The sequence below is a fragment of the Nicotiana tabacum genome, unplaced genomic scaffold (assembly GCF_000715075.1).
Source record: "Nicotiana tabacum cultivar K326 unplaced genomic scaffold, ASM71507v2 Un00029, whole genome shotgun sequence".
NCBI lineage: Eukaryota > Viridiplantae > Streptophyta > Magnoliopsida > Solanales > Solanaceae > Nicotiana > Nicotiana tabacum.
This window is the reverse complement of record NW_027438267.1, coordinates 389,035-411,410: the sequence shown is the minus strand read 5'-3', so window position 1 is coordinate 411,410 and position 22,376 is coordinate 389,035. Positions and strand designations below refer to the sequence as shown.

Here is a 22,376-nt window from a genome sequence, read left to right as displayed (position 1 = left end):
TTGAATTCTACTTCTACTGGTGAATTTTACATGACATTTACGAAAAATACCGAAAATTTACTGAACCGTACTGGTACCGAAGTGAAACCGACATGATTGGGACGGTTTCAAAAAGTCTAATTTTGGTTATACATAATAGAATAACCGAAAAATTGATATGGTACAAATTTTATGAAATAACCAGCCGAACCGAACCATTGACACCCCTATTAGGTGGTTAGGATACTGGTCACAAATGCCTAAAGAAAATCAACCAATATAATAATGCTGAAATGTGGGCAATGCCAAAGGAAAATGTACCACATTAGTTGGCATAAATCTACTAAACATCATGCAGAAGAACACACTTCAAGGATAAAATTAATTCATCGATGTTATGTGTCCATCTACGTTCAGTAAGTAAAAGGAATCAACCTGACTCCACTCAATTATCTCAAGACTGAACAGCTACTTTAAAGAAATACGTACATAGAAAGAAATAGATGTTCACTGGAATTTGACCAGACATACCGTTGCATTTTGCTGTGCTGGCAACCGACCTGCCAAGACAAGCTTGGGAACCGTGAGCGCCTGCAGATGTTAAAACAACTTCCTTAAAACACCACAAGGTCCAGCTGCTATATTGTCGATCAAAGACTATGCTAAACTATTCCAATTGTAGAAGAAAGTAAAGAATGGTACCTCCGTCAAGAGAGTGCAGGTTGTAGCAAGTGTAAATGCACCACGGCCAAAGGGAAGGGCAGTAGTCCTTTGAGCAAGCTGCCATAACTGAGCCTAAAGAAAAGAAATAAGAGAATCTATGTGACAGACAGACACTCGCAGGTGTATGTGAGATGTAAAGGATAAAGTGATGCACATGGTCATATGTCACAATAACAATGTACAGCCCGACTCGACATACCATGTTGGACATGAGTCAACACCATTATCCCAAAAAGAGAATGCACTAGATAGGTCTGAGTGCTACAATATAAGAAATAAGCCAGATCACTCGATCAGCCTTTTATAGATTTTAAAAGTTAATGAAATATGTGGACAGAGACTGGAACTATCTCTGGCATGAGGGAAATAGGAAAAGAAAGGAAAAGGAACAGTATTCCGTTTTCTTCCCTTTTATTCAAGTATTGAGCACAGGGAAAAAAAGTTATAATCTGAGCCAATACATCTACTTGCCAGTCAGTTAGCTAGCTTGCCAACACCTACCAACTCTATGTACCCTAATAGGTAAATTCTGTTTACAAAGAAAACAAACAACATACCAATTGCAATCCCACATAGTGGGGTCTAGAGAGAATAGTGTGTACATAGACCTTATCCCTATCTTGTGAAGGTAGAGAGGATGTTTCCAATAGACCCTCGGCTCAAGATGTTTACAAAGAAAACATATGTAGGTTATTAGATCGGTAATTTAATAGGCAATAGTAACTTGTTGGTAGATAGTAACATAAGGACGGTCCATGGACATATAAATTGCAAGGTCAAGAGGTCAACACTCAACAGTAGTTAAAAACAACCAGCAGAAGAGAAAAAGAAGCACATGGTGACAATTTATAGGTAAAAAAGAGTGAATACCCCTAAAAAAAACCTAAACTATCACATTGTTGTTAGTTTCCTACCTAAACTAATTAGAGTCCCCAAAACCTCCTCAACTATATTCCTCTTTTAATCAAAACCTCCTCGTTGAATTATTAGAGGTGCGGCTAGTACATGCTCTTATGGCTATTTAACACCATAAAACCTCTCTAAACTATCACTTTTTGTTAGTTTCCTATCTAAACTATCTGGTGTCCGCAACCCCCCCCCCCCCCCAACAATATTCACCTAAGCTAGGGTTTAATTCTGGGCATTTTGGCCAAGTAGGATGCAATGCAATGTGTTATTTCTAGCTTTAGTTGTGGTTGCGCTTTATGCTAGATTCCACTTAAATAACCATTTGTTTACATTCACTTTGCAGCAAAAAAAAAAAATCAGAAGAAAGCATATAGAGTTGCATTTCTGGGAAATCATCTTATATTACACGAACAAGATTACACAAAAAAAGATTCCACAAAGAAGAAACCAAACGGGCAGCAACTCCATTCTCTATTGTGTTTAATAAGAAGATATAAATGGGTGTTCTTTCAACAATATGGGTAAGAAATGAAAGAAGGCTAAAACAAGAAAGAGAATAAATAGTTCAGAAGAAACAAGAGAGGGAAAAAAATTCAGAGGGAAACCAAATGGAGAAATGAAAAAGAAGGGTGAAAAATGAAGAAAGGTGTAAAAATGAAGAAAACCTAGAATATAAAGGAAATCAAGAGAAAAAATAGATATAATATTTAAAAAAGGATAAGCTTAATTAGCCGTTATGCACGGCCATGTGGAGCCATTTTGATGGCTATTCATCCATCACATGCCTTTTTGCAACTTATCTCACGCATTTTGCCAGATAATAACGGGGAATTTTAAGAAAAGAGGAATATAGTTTAGGAGGCTTTGGGAACACCGGATAGTTTAAATAGGAAACTGACAAAGGTGAGATAGTTTAGCTTTTTTTTCTGGGGGTGGGTGGGGGGTGGGGGGGGGTTATTCACTCAGGAAAAAAGAACTGTTGTCATTACCCTATTAGTAGCACTGGGAAAACAGGTAGCCTTATTTATAGTACATGTAGCACATTACCCAAAAAAATTGATAAAGGTGTTATCAATAAAAAGGCATCACGAAGATGCATAAAGAAACAAAAGGTTACAAAGAGAGATGACTGTCAGCTCTATTAATACAAAAAAAAAAAAAAAAAAAAAAAAGCTATACTAAGATCAGAGAGCTAACAAAGTCCAAAAAATAGTCAGTGCTAGTTACAGGGGTCATGAAGTTCCAACTAAAAAGAACATTACCAAATTATTGAAACAGTATACCTGTTGGAGGTCCTGATCTGACGCAGTTGGATTAACAGGTGTTTGAATAACGACAGGCCTAGCAGAGCATAGAAGACGTCTAACCTATGAAAGCAAAATCACTTTTTAATGATAGTGAAGAAGAATAAACAAATTACACAAGTACAGCACTCGACCATGCATGGAACTTTGTGATGAAATTAGCAAATGAATAAATCAGGTATGCCAGAGAAACTAAGTTAATGGTCTATTGACATCATCAAGTAAACACTGTGGTTTTCACATCATAAATAAAAATGACATGAAGTCAGTATTTATGACACGACAGTTAGGTTTCCCTGAAGAAATGAATGTGGATTGACTCTTTAGAGAAGAGTTATTGGATGGCCACCCAGTTGAGGGTAAGTATCACTCTCTCATCAGTTAATTCGTGAATAGCTCCTATAAGTGTGGCAAGGTTGTATTTTAGTGGAAAACAGTGCCTGCTAACATCTATTTCAGTGATGCGCAATATTAATAAACCGACCTCATTCAACCGCAGATCACGACCATAACGCAACTGGATGCCAGAGTTGAAAATATGCTCCATACCATCAGCCACAGATCCCTCAACAGAATCTACATCCTCTAGCTTGTTATCATCTGACTCTATTGTGTCAGATATTGAGGAAGGAATTGTCACCGGATGCAGGTTCAACATGTAAGGAGTGGACATACATGTCATATTTACATTAATGTGGGGCTCAAGCTCCACAGATTTTCTTGAATATGCTAAGCGTGAGAAAGCCAAATCCTCCCGGCCAAGAAGAACATAAGCAGCAGCAGGCCAATCCATTGGAGGAGATTCACGACATTTATCCAATGCCTGCATAAGAACAAAATCACCCCTTTTGTTAATAAAAAGCAAGTCAACCAAAAAAGAAAATCTTGAGTGCATGGAAACATCTGAGTATAATTTTGTAATGTGAACTGATGCAATTAAAAGGAGAAGATTGTACGTCCATTTAGGGTAAAAGATCTCATTATGCAACATCTCCGGTTGGCCTATTTGTATGTTCAAGCAAATAAATAGATCAAGAATAACCAAATTTTGCACTTCCTTATTTTGGATTGGAAACCTCAGATGTAAATTTCTTTTAGCTCTTCACTCACATCTCGAAGAGGAAGGGAAACTCCAGCAGGCAACAAGTCTAACTGCTGTAGACCTACTCTTTCTCCAACCATTGCCAAGATAGTTAGTTCCTCTGGAGTATTAAATGATCCAGATGCAACAGCACAAGAAACCCCAGAAGATAACCTTTTACCCAAAAGCTCAGCGCCACATAACAAGCTATAGAACGATACAATTTTCCGTCCCCAGTTGACAACAGAACTTCCATCTTTGAAGATCAAAGATGGGAGATGACTGATACTAGCAGAACTACACCCATGCTTCAAGCAGGACTCAAGCCACCTGAATAAACTAGGAGGAATTTTCTTGGGGGATGAGGTGAGAGATACTTCACGGCCTTTTGAGAGGCAAGGAAAGTCGCGTATATAATGATCCAAGTAGCAATCTTCGTGCAGGAAAGCAGCAATATCACATAATAGAACCACCAGAAGACCCAAATCTCTGCATTAAGTTTAGTATTTTAAGTGGATACCACATGAGATTATGGAAGCGCAATAAGCGAAAGAGATTTTACTAACACATCAGAAAAAACTGCAGAAGTCAATGAGTTAATACAGGAAAAAATTGCTCTTTATCTACAAATATATTTTGAACTGTTAACATCAAGTCCAACTCACAGTGTTGATCCATTGGCAAGATATATTTTACCCACTAGAAAATCAATTAACCAGCAGAGACATTCCACCTCCCTCCCCTGGGAAAGGAAGGTGGCAATGGCATATAAAGTCATTCATCTCATATTAAATAAAGTTTCCAACTAACAAGCAACGCGAGTTCCAAATCAAAATTACCCCAAAATATCAAGCTTAGAGTTGCAAGCTAACGAAACCAAAAGAAAATTCATGCACAACTTACTTGTCTTTTTTTCTTTTTTTTCTTTTTTTCTTTTTTCGTTTTTCTCCTTTTGGATCTTCTGACATAACATTAGCTATCGGTATGCCATATTGGTCGGGATCAGCACATCATGGAAGGTTACCCTAAATTTCAGCCAGATAGATTATATTACAGCAAACAGAGCTCATTTCTAGAGAATCTTGCATTTTTACTTTTACAAGATATGGTTATTGGATAGCAAACAAGTCGTTAGAAGTAAAAACAAAGGACTCCACAGAAATCTCAAACAACCTATGTAATGTGAAACCATCTTCTCTTTTTCCTTTTTTTCCTATTTATTTGCAAGAGCAATGCAGATCACTACATATAGAATCTGGTCAATCTGTATCTCCAGAAATATGATAAAATTGTGAAAAAAGCATTAAAAATTTCACAACTAAAATACTTCTACTCAGAGATATTAATTACAAGATTTTATTCAACTCTGAAGGCAGATAAGCTAAAGCTTTAGCCACTGTGTGCACCATAACTTATCAAAAAAACTGTGTGCACCATTTGCCACTCCAATTCACAGACCAACATTACAAAAATAGTGGCTTAGAGATACGACTGTTAAATCAGCAGGATAGCTCAAAACTTTCTCAGTAGTCATCTTATCCAACTAGAATGACGACGCAAATGTCGTGACATCGGTCACCATTGAATTATATTCACTGGCACCAGTCTGATAGACTGATACTATAAAAGCTCCAAGACTTTACTATATTGCCTTCTTATGTATCCTGAAGAAGGGCTCCAAATTCAGGTAAAAAGATCAAAAGATATCTAAGAGAGTGTTGGTTTTATTTCTTTTGGGACAAACAGACAGATCTACAACACATACATTGAAAAAGGGCATCACAGCTCACTGTATATAAATACAATAATTTGGAGAGACAATGGGCATCAAAGCTGAATTAACAGCAGATCTGAAATATCAGATTTAGGAAACTTTCTCCAAAGGTCAAATGTGAGAGGATCTGGAACTGACTCCTGAGTCCTATCTTTCCCCGTGTTTCTTTTCTTTCAGGTAACACAGATAGACCAACATTATTTTTGATAAACATAGGAGGATATGTAGTAGGCTGTAAATATGACAACTTAAATTCCAGATTAGGTTTCCTTGTACTTGAAATGCATAAATGTTTCAGGAACTGACTCCTTTTTCCCCTCTGATTGTTGTCTATCCAGAGAAAGCACAATGTTCCTTAGCAATAGTACTTGTAGAGAAGCATAAAGAACTAGTGTTAACAGCGCAAATGAAAGAATGAACATAAAAGATGGTTTAAAATGACAAATGAGCTGATGAAACAATAAATGTAAACAGGAATGTTACCGTTTACGGAGGTTGTTTAGTTTCAAACTTTCGTATACAGTATGCAGTGTATCTAGGGTCTCTGCCAGCAATTCTGCATACAACGAACTTTCAGCATTATGTGACGTATCCACGAATGATCCAGGTGAATACGATCCCTGCTGATCAATTGAAGTTTCTGAAAATCCAGATATAGGATAGCTTTTGCTGTATTGCTTATGATATCTGCTGTTAATAAGGAACTCCCATGAAGAGCATGAAACAGAATCTGAAAGCTTTTCAGAATTATGACTAGACTCTTTGCATATTTGTGATATTACACTTTGAAAGGACTCCCACTCAGAATCAGCAGTCAGATCCGTCCTACTCAGATATGCTTGATCACCATTGCGCCAAAGAAGAACAAGAAAGTGATTATACAAAGTAGAGCTCATCCCCTCCGCCAATGCAGTGATGCAATCATTTGCCAAGGACGATGATGGATTGCGTCGCCAAGTACATCGGTAAATCTGAAATGCCAAAATAAAGCGGGAAATCATAATTCCATCCTGGTTAGAACTTAGAAACTCAACTGACCTATATCAGACTATATATGGTTATCAAAATTAACAGATAAGGGATGATAACTTAAAGAAGACTGTCTTGATCCTCCATCCAGCACCCCCCCCCCCCCCCGGGTCTCTCTTTGGCTCCTTCCCATCAAAAACATCAATCCACCAGGGTAAAGACCTCGCACAATACCACTCCATTTTGGATCCATCTCTTTTCTCAACATTGTCTTCTGATGTGAGATTTTAAGTTGGTGATAACAGGTTCTAATCTCTCTGTCCTATTTTCTTACTCTCACATTTTTATCCGTGAGGGATTTAAGAGCTATGGAGCACTAACAGCTGTGTTTGCAGCCCCTCTCTTCTACAGTCTATCTTCTCTTCCAGAAATACTGGTGTTTATTGGTGCTGGAATATGAAAGTCTCCTCTTTCTCCAAATAACTTCTCATAAGAATAAGTTTTTCAGCAGAAAATGTTAGTAAAAAAGAGCAGCCCGGTGCACTAAGCTCCCGCTATGCGCGGGGTCCGGGGAAAATGTTGTAGTAAATTTGAAAATGAAAACTTTTTCCAAACTGTATAAGCCCCAACCACAATGTGGAGAAAGAGAGAAACAACTAATAATCTACATCTATTTCCCAACTATCTAACTTATTCAGCCAGTAAAATGTCATAATTATCGAGTTAGTAAAACTACATGAGACTTGGGAAACAGTAAGTATCGACAACATAGCTAAAATCAAAACGAGACTTTGCAGCACAAGTAGAACCTATAACAGTGAGTTGAAGATATTCAAAAATGCCGGACAAAAGAAGAAACTTTTACAATAGGGACAACTTGGCACCACAACAGGCCCTGAAAGGAGAAGGTACGTTGAAACGCCAACAGGCGTGAATTATATTGGCTTTACCTGAATAGCGGCCAATTTGGGAACGCCCACATATCGTCTCTCTGTGGGACTTCTTCCCTCTTCAAATCAATGCTTTATAGATAGGCATCTTCTTTATTACTTTTTCGATTATGGACCTGTTAGTCATTGTTAGAATAGTTATGTAACCCTAATCCCATATGTATTAGGAGTAGGATATGTTATGTATATATATAGGGCTCATTGTATCATGTTTAACATATGTGAATAATATCAATCATATTTTCTCTCGTGTATTCTCACATGGTATCAGAGCTTTAGTGAGAAACCTATCGTTGTGCATCATTCCAGCGACTTCCGGGAAGAAAGACCTCATCGCCGTGCAATTTTCCGGTGACTTAGAAGGCTGCCCGTAATCACATCAATTTCTGTTGGTGTATGCAAAAAACCAACACCACCACAAGACTCCTCAAGCTCCGGCGACCAAACCCCAGTAAACCCCACCGGAAAACTCCCTTACACGCGCCAGAACTTCCCGACGAGATCCAACATACGCGCCCAACGCGCCGGCGCGTGAACACTGTTCCGACCATTTTTTGAAAATCTTCCAGTTGGACAGTCGGATCGCCTAGTAATTCCGAGTCTATCCATACCTTTTTCGTTTGATTCCGACCACTTTGAGTTTTTCCGATGAATACACAGACTTTTTCCGGCAGCTACAGTAATTTTCCGGCAAAAACAGTGTTTCCTTCATCTGTTTCAGCGAGTTGTCAGTTAATTCTTTCTGTTATTTGGTGATAATCCAATGATGTCTTTGGGAGTCGATGCTTTCGGGTCTAAAAACCCGAGTTCTGGCAGTTCCGGTGTTATGATTACTTAGCTTGGGCTTCGTCTGTCGAGTTGTGGTGTAGAGGTCAAGGAGTTCAAGATCATTTAACAAAAAAGGCTAGCGAAGGTGATGAAAAGGCCAAAACACTTTTGGGAGAAGGTCGATGCTCAGTTATGTAGTATTTTATGGCGATCTATTGATTCCAAATTGATGCCCTTGTTCCGTCCATTCCAGACATGTTAATTTAGTTTGGGAAAAGGCTCGTCATTTATACACTAATGATATATCTCGTTTCTATGATGTAATATCGCGAATGACAAGCTTGAAGAAACGGATATTGGATATGTCTACTTAATTGGGACAGTACAGGCAGTCATGGAAGAATTTGAGACGTTGATGCCAATTTCTGCTAGTATTGAAAAGCAACAAGAGCAACAACAGAAGATGTTTCTAGTTCTTACACTCGCTGGACTCCCTAATGACCTTGATTCAGTACGTGACCAGATTTTGGCTAGTTCGACTGTCCCCAAAGTTGATGAATTATTCTCTCAATTACTTCGCCTTGCTGCAGCACCAAATCACCCAGTGAGCTCATCACAGACACTTGACTTATCTGTCCTCGTATCCCAGTCAGTGGACAATCGGGCATCTCAAACTATGGAGAATAGACGAGGAGGAGGTCATTTTGGAAGATCTAGACCCAAGTGCTCTTATTGTCATAAACTTGGACACACTCGTGACGTGTGCTATTCTTTACATGGTCGCCCACCCAAAAATGCTTATGTTGCTCAGACCGAGACTACAGGTAAACAGGGATTTTCTTTATCTGAAGGGGAGTATAATGAGTTCCTTCAATATCGAGCAAGTGAGCAGACATCTCCACAAGTAGCCTCTGTTGCTCAGACTGATACTTTTGTTGCTGGTAATTCTTTTGCTTGTGTTTCTCAGTCTAGTACTCTTGGACAATGGGTTGTGGACTCAGCCGCTTCTATCATATCTCTAGTAATAAATCACTTTTGTCAAATATTGCGTATTCACAGTCTCTTCCCACTGTTACTTTAGCCAATAGGTCTCAAACTAAAGCAAAAGGTGTTGGACAAGCGAATCCCCTACCCTGTCACTCTAGATTCCGTTCTTTATGTCCCTGGCTGTCCTTTTAATCTTGCATCTGTTAGTCGTTTGACTCGTGCCCTCCATTATGGTATATATTTTATTGATGATTCTTTTATTATGCAGGACCACAGTACGGGACAGACGATTGGAACAAGACTTGAATCAGAAGGCCTTTACTACCTTAACTCACTCAATTCCTCCAAAGCATGTCTAGTTACAGATCCTCCGGACCTAATTCACAGACGTTTAGGACATCCAAGTTTATCCAAGCTTCAGAAGATGGTGCCTAGTTTGTCTAGTTTATCCACATTAGAATGTGAGTCATGTCAGCTCAGGAAACATACCCGAGCCTCCTTTCCTCGTAGTATTGAGAGTCATACAGAGTCTGTTTTTTCTTTAGTTCATTCTGATATATGGGGTCCTAGTAGAGTCAATTCAACCTTGGGATTTCGTTATTTTGTTAGTTTCATTGATGATCATTCAAGATGTACTTGGATTTTCTTAATGAAAGATCGTTCGGAGTTGTTTTCTATATTCCAGAATTCATGTGCTGAAATTAAAAATCAATTTGGTGTTTCCATTCGACTTTCGCAGTGATAATGCCTTAGAATATTTATCCTCTCAATTTCAGCAGTTTATGACTTCTCAAGGAACTATTCATCAGACCTCTTGTCCTTATACCCCTCAGCAAAATGGGGTTGCAGAGGGAAAGAATAGGCACATTATTGAGACTGCTCGCACACTTCTCATTGAATCTCATGTTCCGTTGCGTTTTTGGGGCGATGCAGTTCTCACAGCTTGTTATTTGGTTAATCGGATGCCTTCATCTCCCATCCAGAATCAGATTCCGTATGCAGTATTGTTTCCCCAGTCACCCTTATACTCTATTCCCCCTCGTGCTTTTGGGAGCACTTGTTTTATTCATAACTTAGCCCCTGGAAAAGATAAGTTAGCTCCCCGTGCTCTCAAGTATGTCTTCCTTGGTTATTCTCATGTTCAGAAGGGATATCGTTGTTACTCACCTGATCTTCATAGGTACTTTATGTCCTCTGAGGTCACATTTTTTGAGTCTAAACCTTTCTTTACCTCTTCTGACCATTCTGACCACCTTGATATATCTGAGGTCTTACCTATACCGACTTTTAAGGAGTCTACTATAGCCCCTCCTTCACCTTCCGCCACAAAAGTCTTACCCGAGTCTATAGCTCCTCCTTCACCTTCCGCTACAAAAGTCTTACCATTTCCTACCATTGGAGAGTCTAGCGTGGCTCCCCTTAGACTCTCTGCCACAGGAACACCACTCTTGACATATCATCGTCGTCCGCACCCAGCATCAGGTCCAGCTGATTCACGTCCTGCACCTGACCCTGCTCCTACTGCGGACTTGTCTCTTCCTAGTACACCTATTGCACTTCGGAAAGGTATACGGACCACCCTTAATCCTAATCCCCATTATGTTGGTTTAAGTTATCATCGTTTGTCATCACCCTATTATGTTTTTCTATCTTCTTTGTCCTCTGTTTCCATCCCTAAGTCTACAGGTGAAGCATTGTCTCATCCAGGATGGCGACAGACTATGATTGACGAGATGTCTGCTTTACATACGAGTGGTACTTGGGAGCTCGTCCCTCTTCCTTCAGGTAAATCTACTGTTGGTTATCGTTGGGTGTATGCAGTCAAGGTTGGTCCGGATGGTAAGGTTGATCGTCTTAAGGCTCGTCTTGTTGCCAAGGGATATACTCAGATATTTGGGCTCGATTACAGTGATGCCTTCTCTCCCGTGGCTAAGATAGCATCAGTCCGCCTTTTTTCTATCCATGGCTATTGTTCGCCATTGGCCCCTCTACCAGCTAGACATTAAGAATGTTTTTTTACACGGTGACCTTGAGGATGAAGTTTATATGGAGCAACCACCTAGGTTTGTTGCTCAGGGGGAGTCTCGTGGCCTTGCATGTCGCTTGCGCCGGTCACTTTATGGTCTAAAGCAATCTCCTCGAGCCTGGTTTGCTAAGTTCAGCACAGTTACCCAGGAATTTGGCATGATTCGGAGTGAAGCTGATCACTCTGCATTTTATCGGCATTCTGCTTCAAGTATCTGTATTTATCTGGTGGTCTATGTTGACGACATTGTTATTAGCGGCAATGACCAGGATGGTATTACTAAATTGAAGCAACATCTCTTTTAACACTTTCAGACTAAGGATCTGGGCAAACTAAAGTATTTTTGGGGTATTGAGGTCGCTCAGTCTAGCTCAGTATTGTGATCTCACAACAAAAGTATGCCTTAGATATTCTTGAGGAGACAAGAATGACAGGTTGTAGACCTGTTGACACTCCGATGGATCCGAATTCTAAACTTCTGCCAGGACAGGGGGAGCCTCTTAGCGATTCTGCAAGATATAGGCGGTTGGTTGATAAATTAAATTACCTTACAGTGACAAGACCTGACATTTCCTTTCCTGTGAGTGTTGTGAGTCAGTTTATGGATTCTCCGTGTGATAGTCATTGGGATGCAGTTGTTCGTATTCTTCGGTATATAAAATCAGCTCCAGGCAAAGGTTTATTGTTTGAGGATCGTGGCCATGAGCAGATCGTTGGATACTCAGATGCTGATTGGGCAGGATCACCTTCTGATAGACGTTCTACTTCTGGATATTGTGTCTTAGTAGGAGGAAATTTGGTATCTTGGAAGAGCAAGAAACAAAATGTGGTTGCTCGGTCTAGTGCAGAAGCAGAATATCGAGCAATGGCTATGGCGACATGTGAGCTAATTTGGATCAAACAGTTGCTCAAGGAGTTAAAATTTGGTGAGATTAGTCAGATGGGACTTGTGTGTGATAATCAAGCTATTCTTCATATTGTGTCAAATCCAGTGTTCCATGAGAGAACTAAACACATTGAGATTGACTGTTAATTTGTCGGAGAAAAGATACTCTCGGGAGATATTGCTACAAAGTTTGTGAAGTCCAATGATCGGCTTGCAGATATTTTCACCAAGTCTCTCACTGGTCCTCGTATTAACTACATATGTAACAAGCTCGGTACATATGATTTATATGCACCAGCTTGAGGGGGAGTTTTAGAATAGTTATGTAACCCTAATCCCATATGTATTAGGAGTAGGATATGTTATGTATATATATATATAGGGCTCATTGTATCATGTTTAACATATGTGAATAATATCAATCATATTTTCTCCCGTGTATTCTCACAGTCATAAAGATATTTATCGTTCCTGAATCAGCTTCACCTTAATTATTAGTATTTGAACAAGAAGTGGGATGATTAGGCCGAAGTGGTTGGTGAGGTTGTAATGCCTTCTGGCTATCCTATGCCTTAAAACTGAATTTTCCCTAAATTTGCAGTGGAAAAATGCACTATCACAATTCTAATATGGATGCTCCTTTAGAGAGAAATAGATATTCTAGATTGCCAAAAATCATTTCAAAGGGGAAAATAAGATGGATGACATAATGCAAATAACTGAGAGCACGAATGTATTTCCAGCTTCAAATAGCCACAAAAGCAGAAAGAATGATCTCCTTCTAGGAATCTACACTTAAGCCCAGGCATAGCAATTTTTCCAGCATTTTAAAGCCTATGATTGCAAAAAAGAAACAAAAGAAATAAAGGTAGGAGGATAACTTGAGAACTGCATCTCTTATTTTTTTCTTATTCCATTCAAACAGTGTAATCCCTAATAGTGCTACTTCAACATGACAGTTTGTCGCAAATAAAAATACATGTATCAATTGTCACCTAGACGACGGCAAAAGCAACGAAAGACCATCTTCTTCAAATTACACATTTCAAAAGCTACTTGAACAATGATTTTAGCCATCAGAAAGGAAAATATACCATTTAACTCCTCTGTTTCTATAGAATGAAGGTCCTCAGTACTAACCTATTGCCCAAACAATTTCATTGAAATTTTATGTGGTATAGAAATTTAGTGATTCATCCTAGCCATCTAAAGCTCAATGAAGGTAAAACCAGATATAGACTCACAATCTCGTTATCTGATGTCAGTCCCATCATTAGTAACAATCACAATATGGGATGCAAAAGTCACAATGAAGAACTTACAAACTACTTCAGCCTCAAATAACAAAAGCTAAATACAGTCAGCAACCATACCCGTCCACTGTTCACAATTACATTGATACGCTCCTCAACAGCATCGGCTAACCCAACAATTTTAGGATCATGCAAAATCTGATCTTTGCCAAGGGAAGACAACTTGAATCTACAAAGGCATTGCTTCCCGGACTGCAATTTTAAAAGGTAAAACATCATATTTCATGAAGAAATCAAAACATCAGATACTAAGCGAAAGTGACGTGCGAAGGTGATGACATCCTTCCACAAATAATTTTGTGATGAATTAAGTGGTATACAAAAGTGAATTAAAATTTCTAAATACTTTTTATCACAATGTGGATGATCATAGGGTTTTTTTCCTACACTGAGGGGTCGTTTTGTTACCAGGATGGGATTAGATAAGGATATCCCATGGAATTAGCTAACCCATATAATCCCACCATTTTGTACGGACCAATTAATACTCTTAACCAAACGCGGGATAAAATAATCCCGCATTTTATCCCGAGTTTGTTATCCCTTACCCACCGAAATGACCCCTGAGTTCTTTAGACATAAAAGCACATCAGAACCTCAAAAGGACATGTTCACATAGGATTGGTACGATATTGAAAATCTTGCAATATCATTCTCATGTCCTACACCCATCTAAACAATGTGCCAAGGCAAAGGTGAAATTTCCTCAAGAAGCCAAAATGTGTTTCACTGGAAAATAAACCATGACACCATCTATGTCAAGCTTGAAAACATCAGGATAACTAAACAACTACCAGGTTTACATGTCCCAGATTGTAAATTTTGGCAGGAACAGAAAGGGGACAGAAACGGGAAAAAAGAAAGGAGGAGAATAAAAAGAAGACTTGCTCTCCTCCCACGTTAAACCTGCTCCACAATGACCTGACCCTACCCCAAGCAAACTTCAAAAGAGAATGCATCTACTCTAAGCTCTTCAAAAGAAGAATCTAATGGATGAGTTCCAATAAAGGATTCAAATATCAATCAATCAATTATCTAAGCCACAGTAATTTAGCTTGGCATCAGCTATATGAATAATCATCTATATCCATGTCACTTTATTCAGGTCTATTTCATTCCAATACCAAATAATTTGCATGTTAACACAAATTAGGGGTTCTCTAAATCTAGAAATTCTCTAAATCTCATACATACTGATACACGGATATAAGAGTTATAACACGACTTCTGACAAAGAATGGACCTAATGTAAGTGTAACAATAACGAAGCCTTAATATCAGCCCATTTGGATCGTCTATACGGATCTTTTGCTTCAATTGTGTTCTATTTTTAGCTAAAGCTGCATCAATTTTGAGAGATTATATGTTTTTGAAACTTACCTCCATGTAATTTTAAATCTATATCATCTCATTTTTATAACAGTGGTGTTTGAACCACCCTGTCTATACCTCAACTAATCCACTGGGTACCTGCATCCTCCGATGGTATATGTACAAGGTAACTCGGTCCATCAATTTTTTTTAAATGCAAATAAGAATTCATCGATAATAAATAGTCCAGCACTAAGCTAGTACTTAACCAAGACAAAGTCAGAACCCCTCCCCCACCCCACCCCACCCTGAAAAAAAAGGGTCCCTACATTGTTAAGCTTCTTCAAATCGCATACCATTCTTCTTGCACTACGGATGATTATAGTGATTGTGTTGGTTCAGATCTATCTTTCCTTCGGAACCTTGGCGAAGGTTGTTTCCCTTGCCAAGAAGGATTCTCCAGCATTATCACTCAAGACTTGGACTTGGAATCCAACCATCTTTTTTTTATTGTGCGATTTCTTTCATCTATCACGTAATTTTCCTAAAAGATAGTCTTTTGAATATCTGAAAAGTCAATACACAGACTTCACGAGTTCGTCTAATCTATCGTGTCATTCATCCAAACCTCTGAGCCTAGATATATGAATTATCTACGTTTAGATACTATGATCCCAACTAATCCAGCTTCGTCTTCATTCTTCTTATACTGACAAAATTTGCGCGCATATGTACTTTCTTACTTACTTCTACTTATTCTAAAACTCTTACATGAGTGTTTTCCCATAATTCTAACTTTTAGTTGATCCTTTGTGAGTTTCACCAAATAACACAATAACATTTGCAAATAGCATACGTCTATTATTGGTTAGCTCATCTATAATTCTAGAGAAAAGAAGAAGTGTTGAAGGCAGATCCTTAGTGTAAGCCCGCAGTTACAGAAAACTTCCTCTATCTTTTCAATGTTCTCGCGCTTATAACCACTCAGTTATACTAGTCCTTTACTCAATGAACAAAAAATGAAAATATCCTTTCATCCAAAATCAAGTTTTGTATTTGTATGAATAACCTCTTGTAATGTATTTGACAATGCAAATTATCAACACTTACTTCCAGCTTTCTCTAGGAAACCTTCTACCATCTAGAAAGAAATCAAAAAGCTACACAAATCATAATGACAATCATGCAAAAATTTAAAAGGAAAAATAAAAGAATTAAGAGAGAAAAACAGTATTTGCTGCAAACATACCAAATATCGCAAAAGTTGTCCCTTTCAGACAAAGAACTTTTGTGAAAAAGACAACGGCACATTAGCATTTAGCACACAAAAGAAATAACTTTTGCAAAATAGAGTCACCAATATATTCAGCCAAAAGCGAAGTAAACACAGAGAGAGTTGACATATTCCAGATGCAAATATTCTAGAATACATCAAATGGAAGTCCTCCGCTTTAACAGGAAGATGAGACGAATGCAATTCATGGCATAGAAATTGTTTTCTACTAAGAGGAGCAGTTATGTAAGAGAGTTTAGCATTGCACTTACATACAGAAGAAGAGTGTTTTCTGAAGTCAACACAACAATATCCACAAACGGAAGTCCACCCACTTTAACTCTGAAGATCAGAAATTGGCAGTCAAGAGCAAAACATTGTAATATAGCTAGATAAAACCAAAATACATAGCAAAACCTACCCTGGTCGAGTAACAACAACTGGTGCTGCAGCAACTGCTAGTATGCTCCAACTCATGTCAGGCTTAATATCATAGATAGTTTCCGTATTTATTTCGACAGTCTGAAGCCGCAAAGACAACAACTTTTTTTGCTCTTGGAGTAGAAAGCAAATAATGGGTGATGTATCATCATCAGTTGCTAGAAACACCTGAGAAAATTACTTGAGGCTCTAAACGACAAGCACATATAAGGACACAAATATATGAAATCGTTCATGGAGATATGATTATAAACTAGGACGTTAGATTCCTAATAATGTAGTTCACTGAGAGCAATGCCCCGTCAAGCAACAAAAGAATTTCTATTCCTTTCCCAATTACGAGGGTAGAGGGAGTAGCATGACATTCTTTTTATTAAAGCAACAAAAGAATCATCTATAATCAAACCTTACTAGCAGCTGTTTGGGAACCCTTTCCTTGCCATATCCTCCGGAATGAAAATTGCTTTGTTAGCACCCCAACAGGAACATCAGGAAATCTAGAATTTCCCATTTCAATGTTAGAATTGATTTTTTCAACAACCCATAAAGAATGTTGAAGCTTAGCTGCAAAGTAAATCAGGGACAGAATGCACTCTATTATAAGTCAACCAACAAAGAAGGGACAATCTAATAGTTAACTAAAAATAAAAGGAGAAACCTTTGTTGTATGACGCCATCAGGGGGACACAGTCTCCAGTCCAGATGGTCCTTTCATCAAATTCTTTAATAAAGTTTAATTTCCCCCTCTCCTCAATATAGGTAGGCTGTGATAATCAGAATAGAAAAGTACAATCAAATTTGAATCAAAAACTCTAGGGAGGAAAATACTATCCCTTTAGCTGACAAAGAGCAAATATAAGTGGATTACAGGAGTAATAAACTTAAATAGTCCTTAAATATTCCTATAGAGTATTTTTATCCCTTATCTATACCACTGAATATAATAAAACTATTATCTCTATAAAAGTAGACAACTTTAGTCTAACCTTAACAGGGTCTGTAAAACCAACGGTCAAACACTCAAACTGAGTCAAAAATAACAGAATTGTCCAACTATCAAAGCCCAGTTAAATATGGTGTTAGTGAGTCACATAGAAGTCACGTGACTCTCCGTCATCTCCCAAATTAATCCCATCAGACCCCTTTTCTCGTTTGCCTCCCACCTGTCGACCCCCTTTTTTCCCTAAGTCCCTTGAACTCAACCATTTAACTTGATAATGATTTCAAAAAAACTAGCTTAAGGTTTTATTTCTAAAGTCTCGGTAAGTGCCAGATTTAATAGCAGGAAATGATATTTACTTATGTGGTTTATGTTTACGGCAATATTGTAGAGATAATGGAAGCATTAGTGACATAAATTATACAGTGACACTAAAAGAGAGCTTCGCGATGAATGTCCCCATAAAGAATAGGACAAGGCAAGTTCAAATAATCAACTTTCTCCGGCTTGACCATCGCCGATTTTGAACCAGCTGGATGAACAACAATCCTACAAGCAAGTATTGAGCGTGTCCTCGTTGGGGTAAGCCTATTAGTTTAAAGCTTTTCTTTTAAGATGTCAAAGAAAGAAGGAGAAGAGACAAGCTCTATACCTGAAATGCAATTTTTAGTGCGGGTAGTCTTAGAAGGAGCAAGCAGATTGTACTATAAATAGTGTGGAGAACTTTAAATAGTCTTAGAAGGAGCAACCTGAAATGCAATTTTCTTCCTTAATAGTTGCCGTAACTTTCGGGAACTTACAGTTAGTTTTACAAACCGCATTAAGGGTTAGACTAAAGCTGACCACTTTTACAAAGATAAGGGAAGTTTTATATTCAGCAGTATAGATAAAGGATAAAAATACTCATATAGGAGGGACTATCTAAGTTTATTTCTCTAGATAACAATATAATATTACCAAAGCCCAAGATCAGAAAGAGAAAAGGAATAGACAATAAAACAAAACAAAATAAAAGAAAATAATAGAGACAGAGGGGAGACAGAGAAAGCATCATGTACACCTGAGGTTCTTCCAATGGATCCTTTAGTATCTGAAGTGAGGACATTGAAGAACCATCTCCCCTGACAGTAAAATCTAGACCATGAACAGCAGTACAATTCTGAGGGTTAACGTCCCTTTTTGAACGGAATGTATCACGAGCACTTAAAAATGGACTCAAAGACGAAAATGGGATATGCGCTGGTGAGCTCCCTTCAGGTGCCTGTTGGAGCAGTAAACCATATGGAAGAGGCCATATGGAGGTGATGTTACGAGAAAGAGGAACGGATGTTACTTCACCTACAAGGCAAACCACTCAGCAATTTTAACATCTTCTCTAAACAAGCAATTGTAATGGCAAAACGGCAAGAACTCACTTTGACAAAAAGAGGAAAATTTAAATACTAAAAAGATTGCCATGGGTCAGGTAATTGAAAATTTTGAAAGGATGAAAATTTGGCCCACTTTGTCTCCTCTTTACTCAGCAACTCTTTAATTGTGAAAATAGCCTCATTCAGAGCCTCCCATTACCACAAAATTAAAATCAAACCAAAAAAACGTATCGACACAATTTAGAGAAAAAAACTAATTTCTTTGCCAACAATAGTTCAAATATCAACTAAAAACCAAATCTGCCCCTCTGCTGCACTAAACTCCAGTTCCCCTTTCAGTTTTGAACAACTTTATGTTTAATCATTTTAACACATCCCAAAGAGGCAGTTGCAAGGGAGCCGACACCAGTTTGCTTCACTACTCTACAATTATGACCCATAAAAGAAAAGGCAGACCTATCAACTCCAATCACAAAATCTCACACTGGTACACATTTAAAAGCGTACATGGTATTTGAACATGATGAGAACTCCAAATGTCAACCAATTCCTTCACCGAAACACATCAGTCAATTCGCTTACCGACTCTAGTTGTTCAATAAATGTCAAATTATTGATTTTTTCAAATCCTAAGTTGTATGGATTTTCCTTACCTAGAAAGAAAAAATAAAAAATAAACAATAGGAACTAAAATAAGGAAAGTTGGTCTAATGTTTGCCATGGGACAAGTAAATCAACTTTATTTTTTATTTTACTGGGGACAAGTAAATCGACTTGATTATTCAAAGAAATTCTTTATATGCAGTGAGAAATGTGGAATTAGCTCAATGTAAAATAGAATACGCAGCAGTAAAACTGGTTAAATCACCTGATGTGTTATAAATTGTCAAACTATCACTCTGTAGAATGCACAGAACAGCTTCTGAAGTATAGCCCATACGGCACCAGCATGCCTAAAACACCATTAAAAGTTGATTAAACATCCACCTAGAGAATATGAAGGCAAACAACAAATGATTAAAAAAAAAGTAATGATCATGAAAATCATAAATCAAGTTCCATTTATGTGAGATATGCCAAAAGCTAAGCACGACACCAAGTGGATGTGGGGAGGACTAATAGACAAAGAAATGAACAAGAATAAAATTAGACAATTCCACAAGACATGTAAATTTACGTGAAACCACGTATTGGTCATATAAGTGACCTGCAAATGTTTGTTACAAACCAAACCACACAGGTTCATGTCAATAGTCTAAGCAAGTCAGTTATTTGCATATTTATTGAGCAGTAACAATGCATCTAAAGTAAGAATAAAAATAGTTGCAAATGAAATAGAACAATTTCATTCACATGGCTCAAATTTCATTTCAATCAAGCCAGCCACCACTTGAGCTGGTTTTGCAGATTCACCAAGCGACCAATGATATTTAGGTTCGCTTGAGACACTATTAACTTTTTAAGCTAGGTGAAACCCAAGTTGGACGTTTCACTTTGCTTAGGTGCTCTTTATCACAAAGTCATGTGCCTCGTCATCCATAAACTCGTCTTTAAGAGGGTGGCAACTAAACAATAATACTAGTATGGAAATGATAATTTTTAACAAAACATTATGAATGAATTTTTTCTTATTACAAATAAAAATTACAATTTCAGTATAAATGGTTCTTTTACATGATCGATGTGATTTTTACTTCATATATTTCAGCTGATTAGCAGTTTTTTTCCAATTCTTTTGTTCTACTAAGAAATGTTTGTGTTTGTAGTAACTTTTTCCTTATAGTAGATACATATTTTTAATTTCTCATCATTAGCACATTTCTTGACTGCCCATGCTTTTTTGTACTTTGTGCTTGAAGCCCGACAGACCCTAGCGCTTTTCTAAACTTTTTGCCTTTGACAACTCTGCAAGCTACAAATCATGGAAATTGGATCAATCATGAAAGAGACAAAAATGATAAATGAGACTAGGTAGACCTATTTCAGTTCTAAATTTTAATAGTACATCGCATTTCCATGATTTCATTTTAGGATAAAAAGACGTCAAGCAACGAAAGCATACAAAAAAACTTACATAAACTCAATAAGGCAATACAATAAGCAAAACCTTTATATGAATGCTGAGTCAATCATTTGTAAACCATATTCTTAGCTAGGTACATGTGTATGCTTAGTGGTAGGGTCAGTAGCGTAGCCCGGCATTCTAGCAAGGGATTCAAAAAAGTACAAGAATATCACACAGGAGATTTGAATCTGCAAACTAAAGTAATTATAAAACCCATTTACCACTATACTAGAAGCTTCACTTACGTTAAGGGGATTGAAAAGTTTAGATATACACAAAAAGAACTGTTTTACCCTATTTGTGCAAGTTTTTATGATTGCAGAGTTACCTTTATTACTGTGGAGGGTGATGTGAACCTCTTATAGACTCGCGAACCTATGCTCCATATTATCCTGTAATCATGTGAGCAATAACAAGTAAAGCCAAGTTACATCTTGATATTCACAAAACAAAAAATTTGGAACTTTGACTTTCTTAATTGCAATTTAGTAAAGAAACAGAAACTAAAGAAAGAAGGCTAACAAATTTGCAACTATGAATTGAAAGAGCAAAACATTAGAAGTCCTTAAGGGATAATTTCTTAACCAAAATACCTATTCCCTCTAATGAAGAGCTCATGATCGCTACGGTCACTAGACGGCGACGGCAAATCGAGCTCATCGGCTTCATCTCTTTGTTTGGTCAATTCTGGACTGAACAGGAAGTAACGATAATCCTCCGCACAATTATCGGAGGGGCTGCCGTCAAGAGCTTCGGCAATCAAGCCAAAGGGCTTGAACTCACCAAGAACAGTAAGTTCACGGGCACCAATTGACATCTTCGGAGCCGAAAGGCGTTGGGAATGAGCGGGAGTGTAGTCTCTGCTGCTCCCTCCCGCTCTTTTTTTGCTGTTTCTTGGTTTTGAAGTGGGAGTGACTGAGTAAGCTATCTACTCATAAACCCTAACCCTAACCCCGGGCACTGAATGACGCCCTTTTTTTTAAAAGACAAGGTTGGATTCGAAGAAAGCTTTTTCTTTTCTTTTTTTCCTGTTTGGAAAAGTTACAACTCAAGTTGAATCTTCTCACGTTTTGCAAAAGTAATTGCAAGGTTTCCAAAAACTCAAACAAAACGCAATTTTAACGGAATAGTAAATTTGCCAAACTTCATGTGCAAAGGTACTTACAAGTAAATTAAGGAAATAATTCTTTTGTCACGGCCCAATTCCCACCATAGATTGTGATGGCGTCCAACGTTGTCATTAGGAAGACCAACGGAGAACCACCAACACAATTATCCATTTATAATACCTTTAAAATCAAGAATTT

At 37.9% G+C, this 22,376-nt stretch overlaps 1 protein-coding gene across 11 annotated transcripts in view; it reads right to left on the bottom strand.

Annotated features, from left to right (window-relative positions):
- Positions 1–22,164, bottom strand: part of LOC107772467 (anaphase-promoting complex subunit 1-like) — a 44,387-nt gene extending 22,223 nt beyond the window's left edge. For 10 of the 11 annotated variants that reach the window (XR_012707089.1, XR_012707090.1, XM_075248715.1 and 7 more), the window contains exons 1-15: positions 21,663–22,164; positions 21,398–21,461; positions 19,873–19,957; positions 18,695–18,972; positions 17,353–17,458; positions 17,101–17,258; positions 16,675–16,862; positions 16,526–16,595; positions 13,730–13,861; positions 6,254–6,741; positions 4,026–4,485; positions 3,400–3,738; positions 2,895–2,978; positions 682–774; positions 511–570 (exon numbers count right to left, since the gene is read on the bottom strand). Coding sequence is in view for 9 of the 11 variants with exons in the window: in XM_075248715.1 (XP_075104816.1) it covers positions 511–570; positions 682–774; positions 2,895–2,978; positions 3,400–3,738; positions 4,026–4,485; positions 6,254–6,741; positions 13,730–13,861; positions 16,526–16,595; positions 16,675–16,862; positions 17,101–17,258; positions 17,353–17,458; positions 18,695–18,972; positions 19,873–19,957; positions 21,398–21,461; positions 21,663–21,886 (2,829 nt within the window). In the remaining 2 variants the exon portion in view is untranslated. Of the gene's footprint in view, positions 1–510; positions 571–681; positions 775–2,894; positions 2,979–3,399; positions 3,739–4,025; positions 4,486–6,253; positions 6,742–13,729; positions 13,862–16,525; positions 16,596–16,674; positions 16,863–17,100; positions 17,259–17,352; positions 17,459–18,694; positions 18,973–19,872; positions 19,992–21,397; positions 21,462–21,662 lie in introns of those variants that run through there. The other variant, XM_075248720.1, reaches the window with a different exon arrangement.
- Between the last annotated feature and the right edge of the window lie 212 nt (positions 22,165–22,376).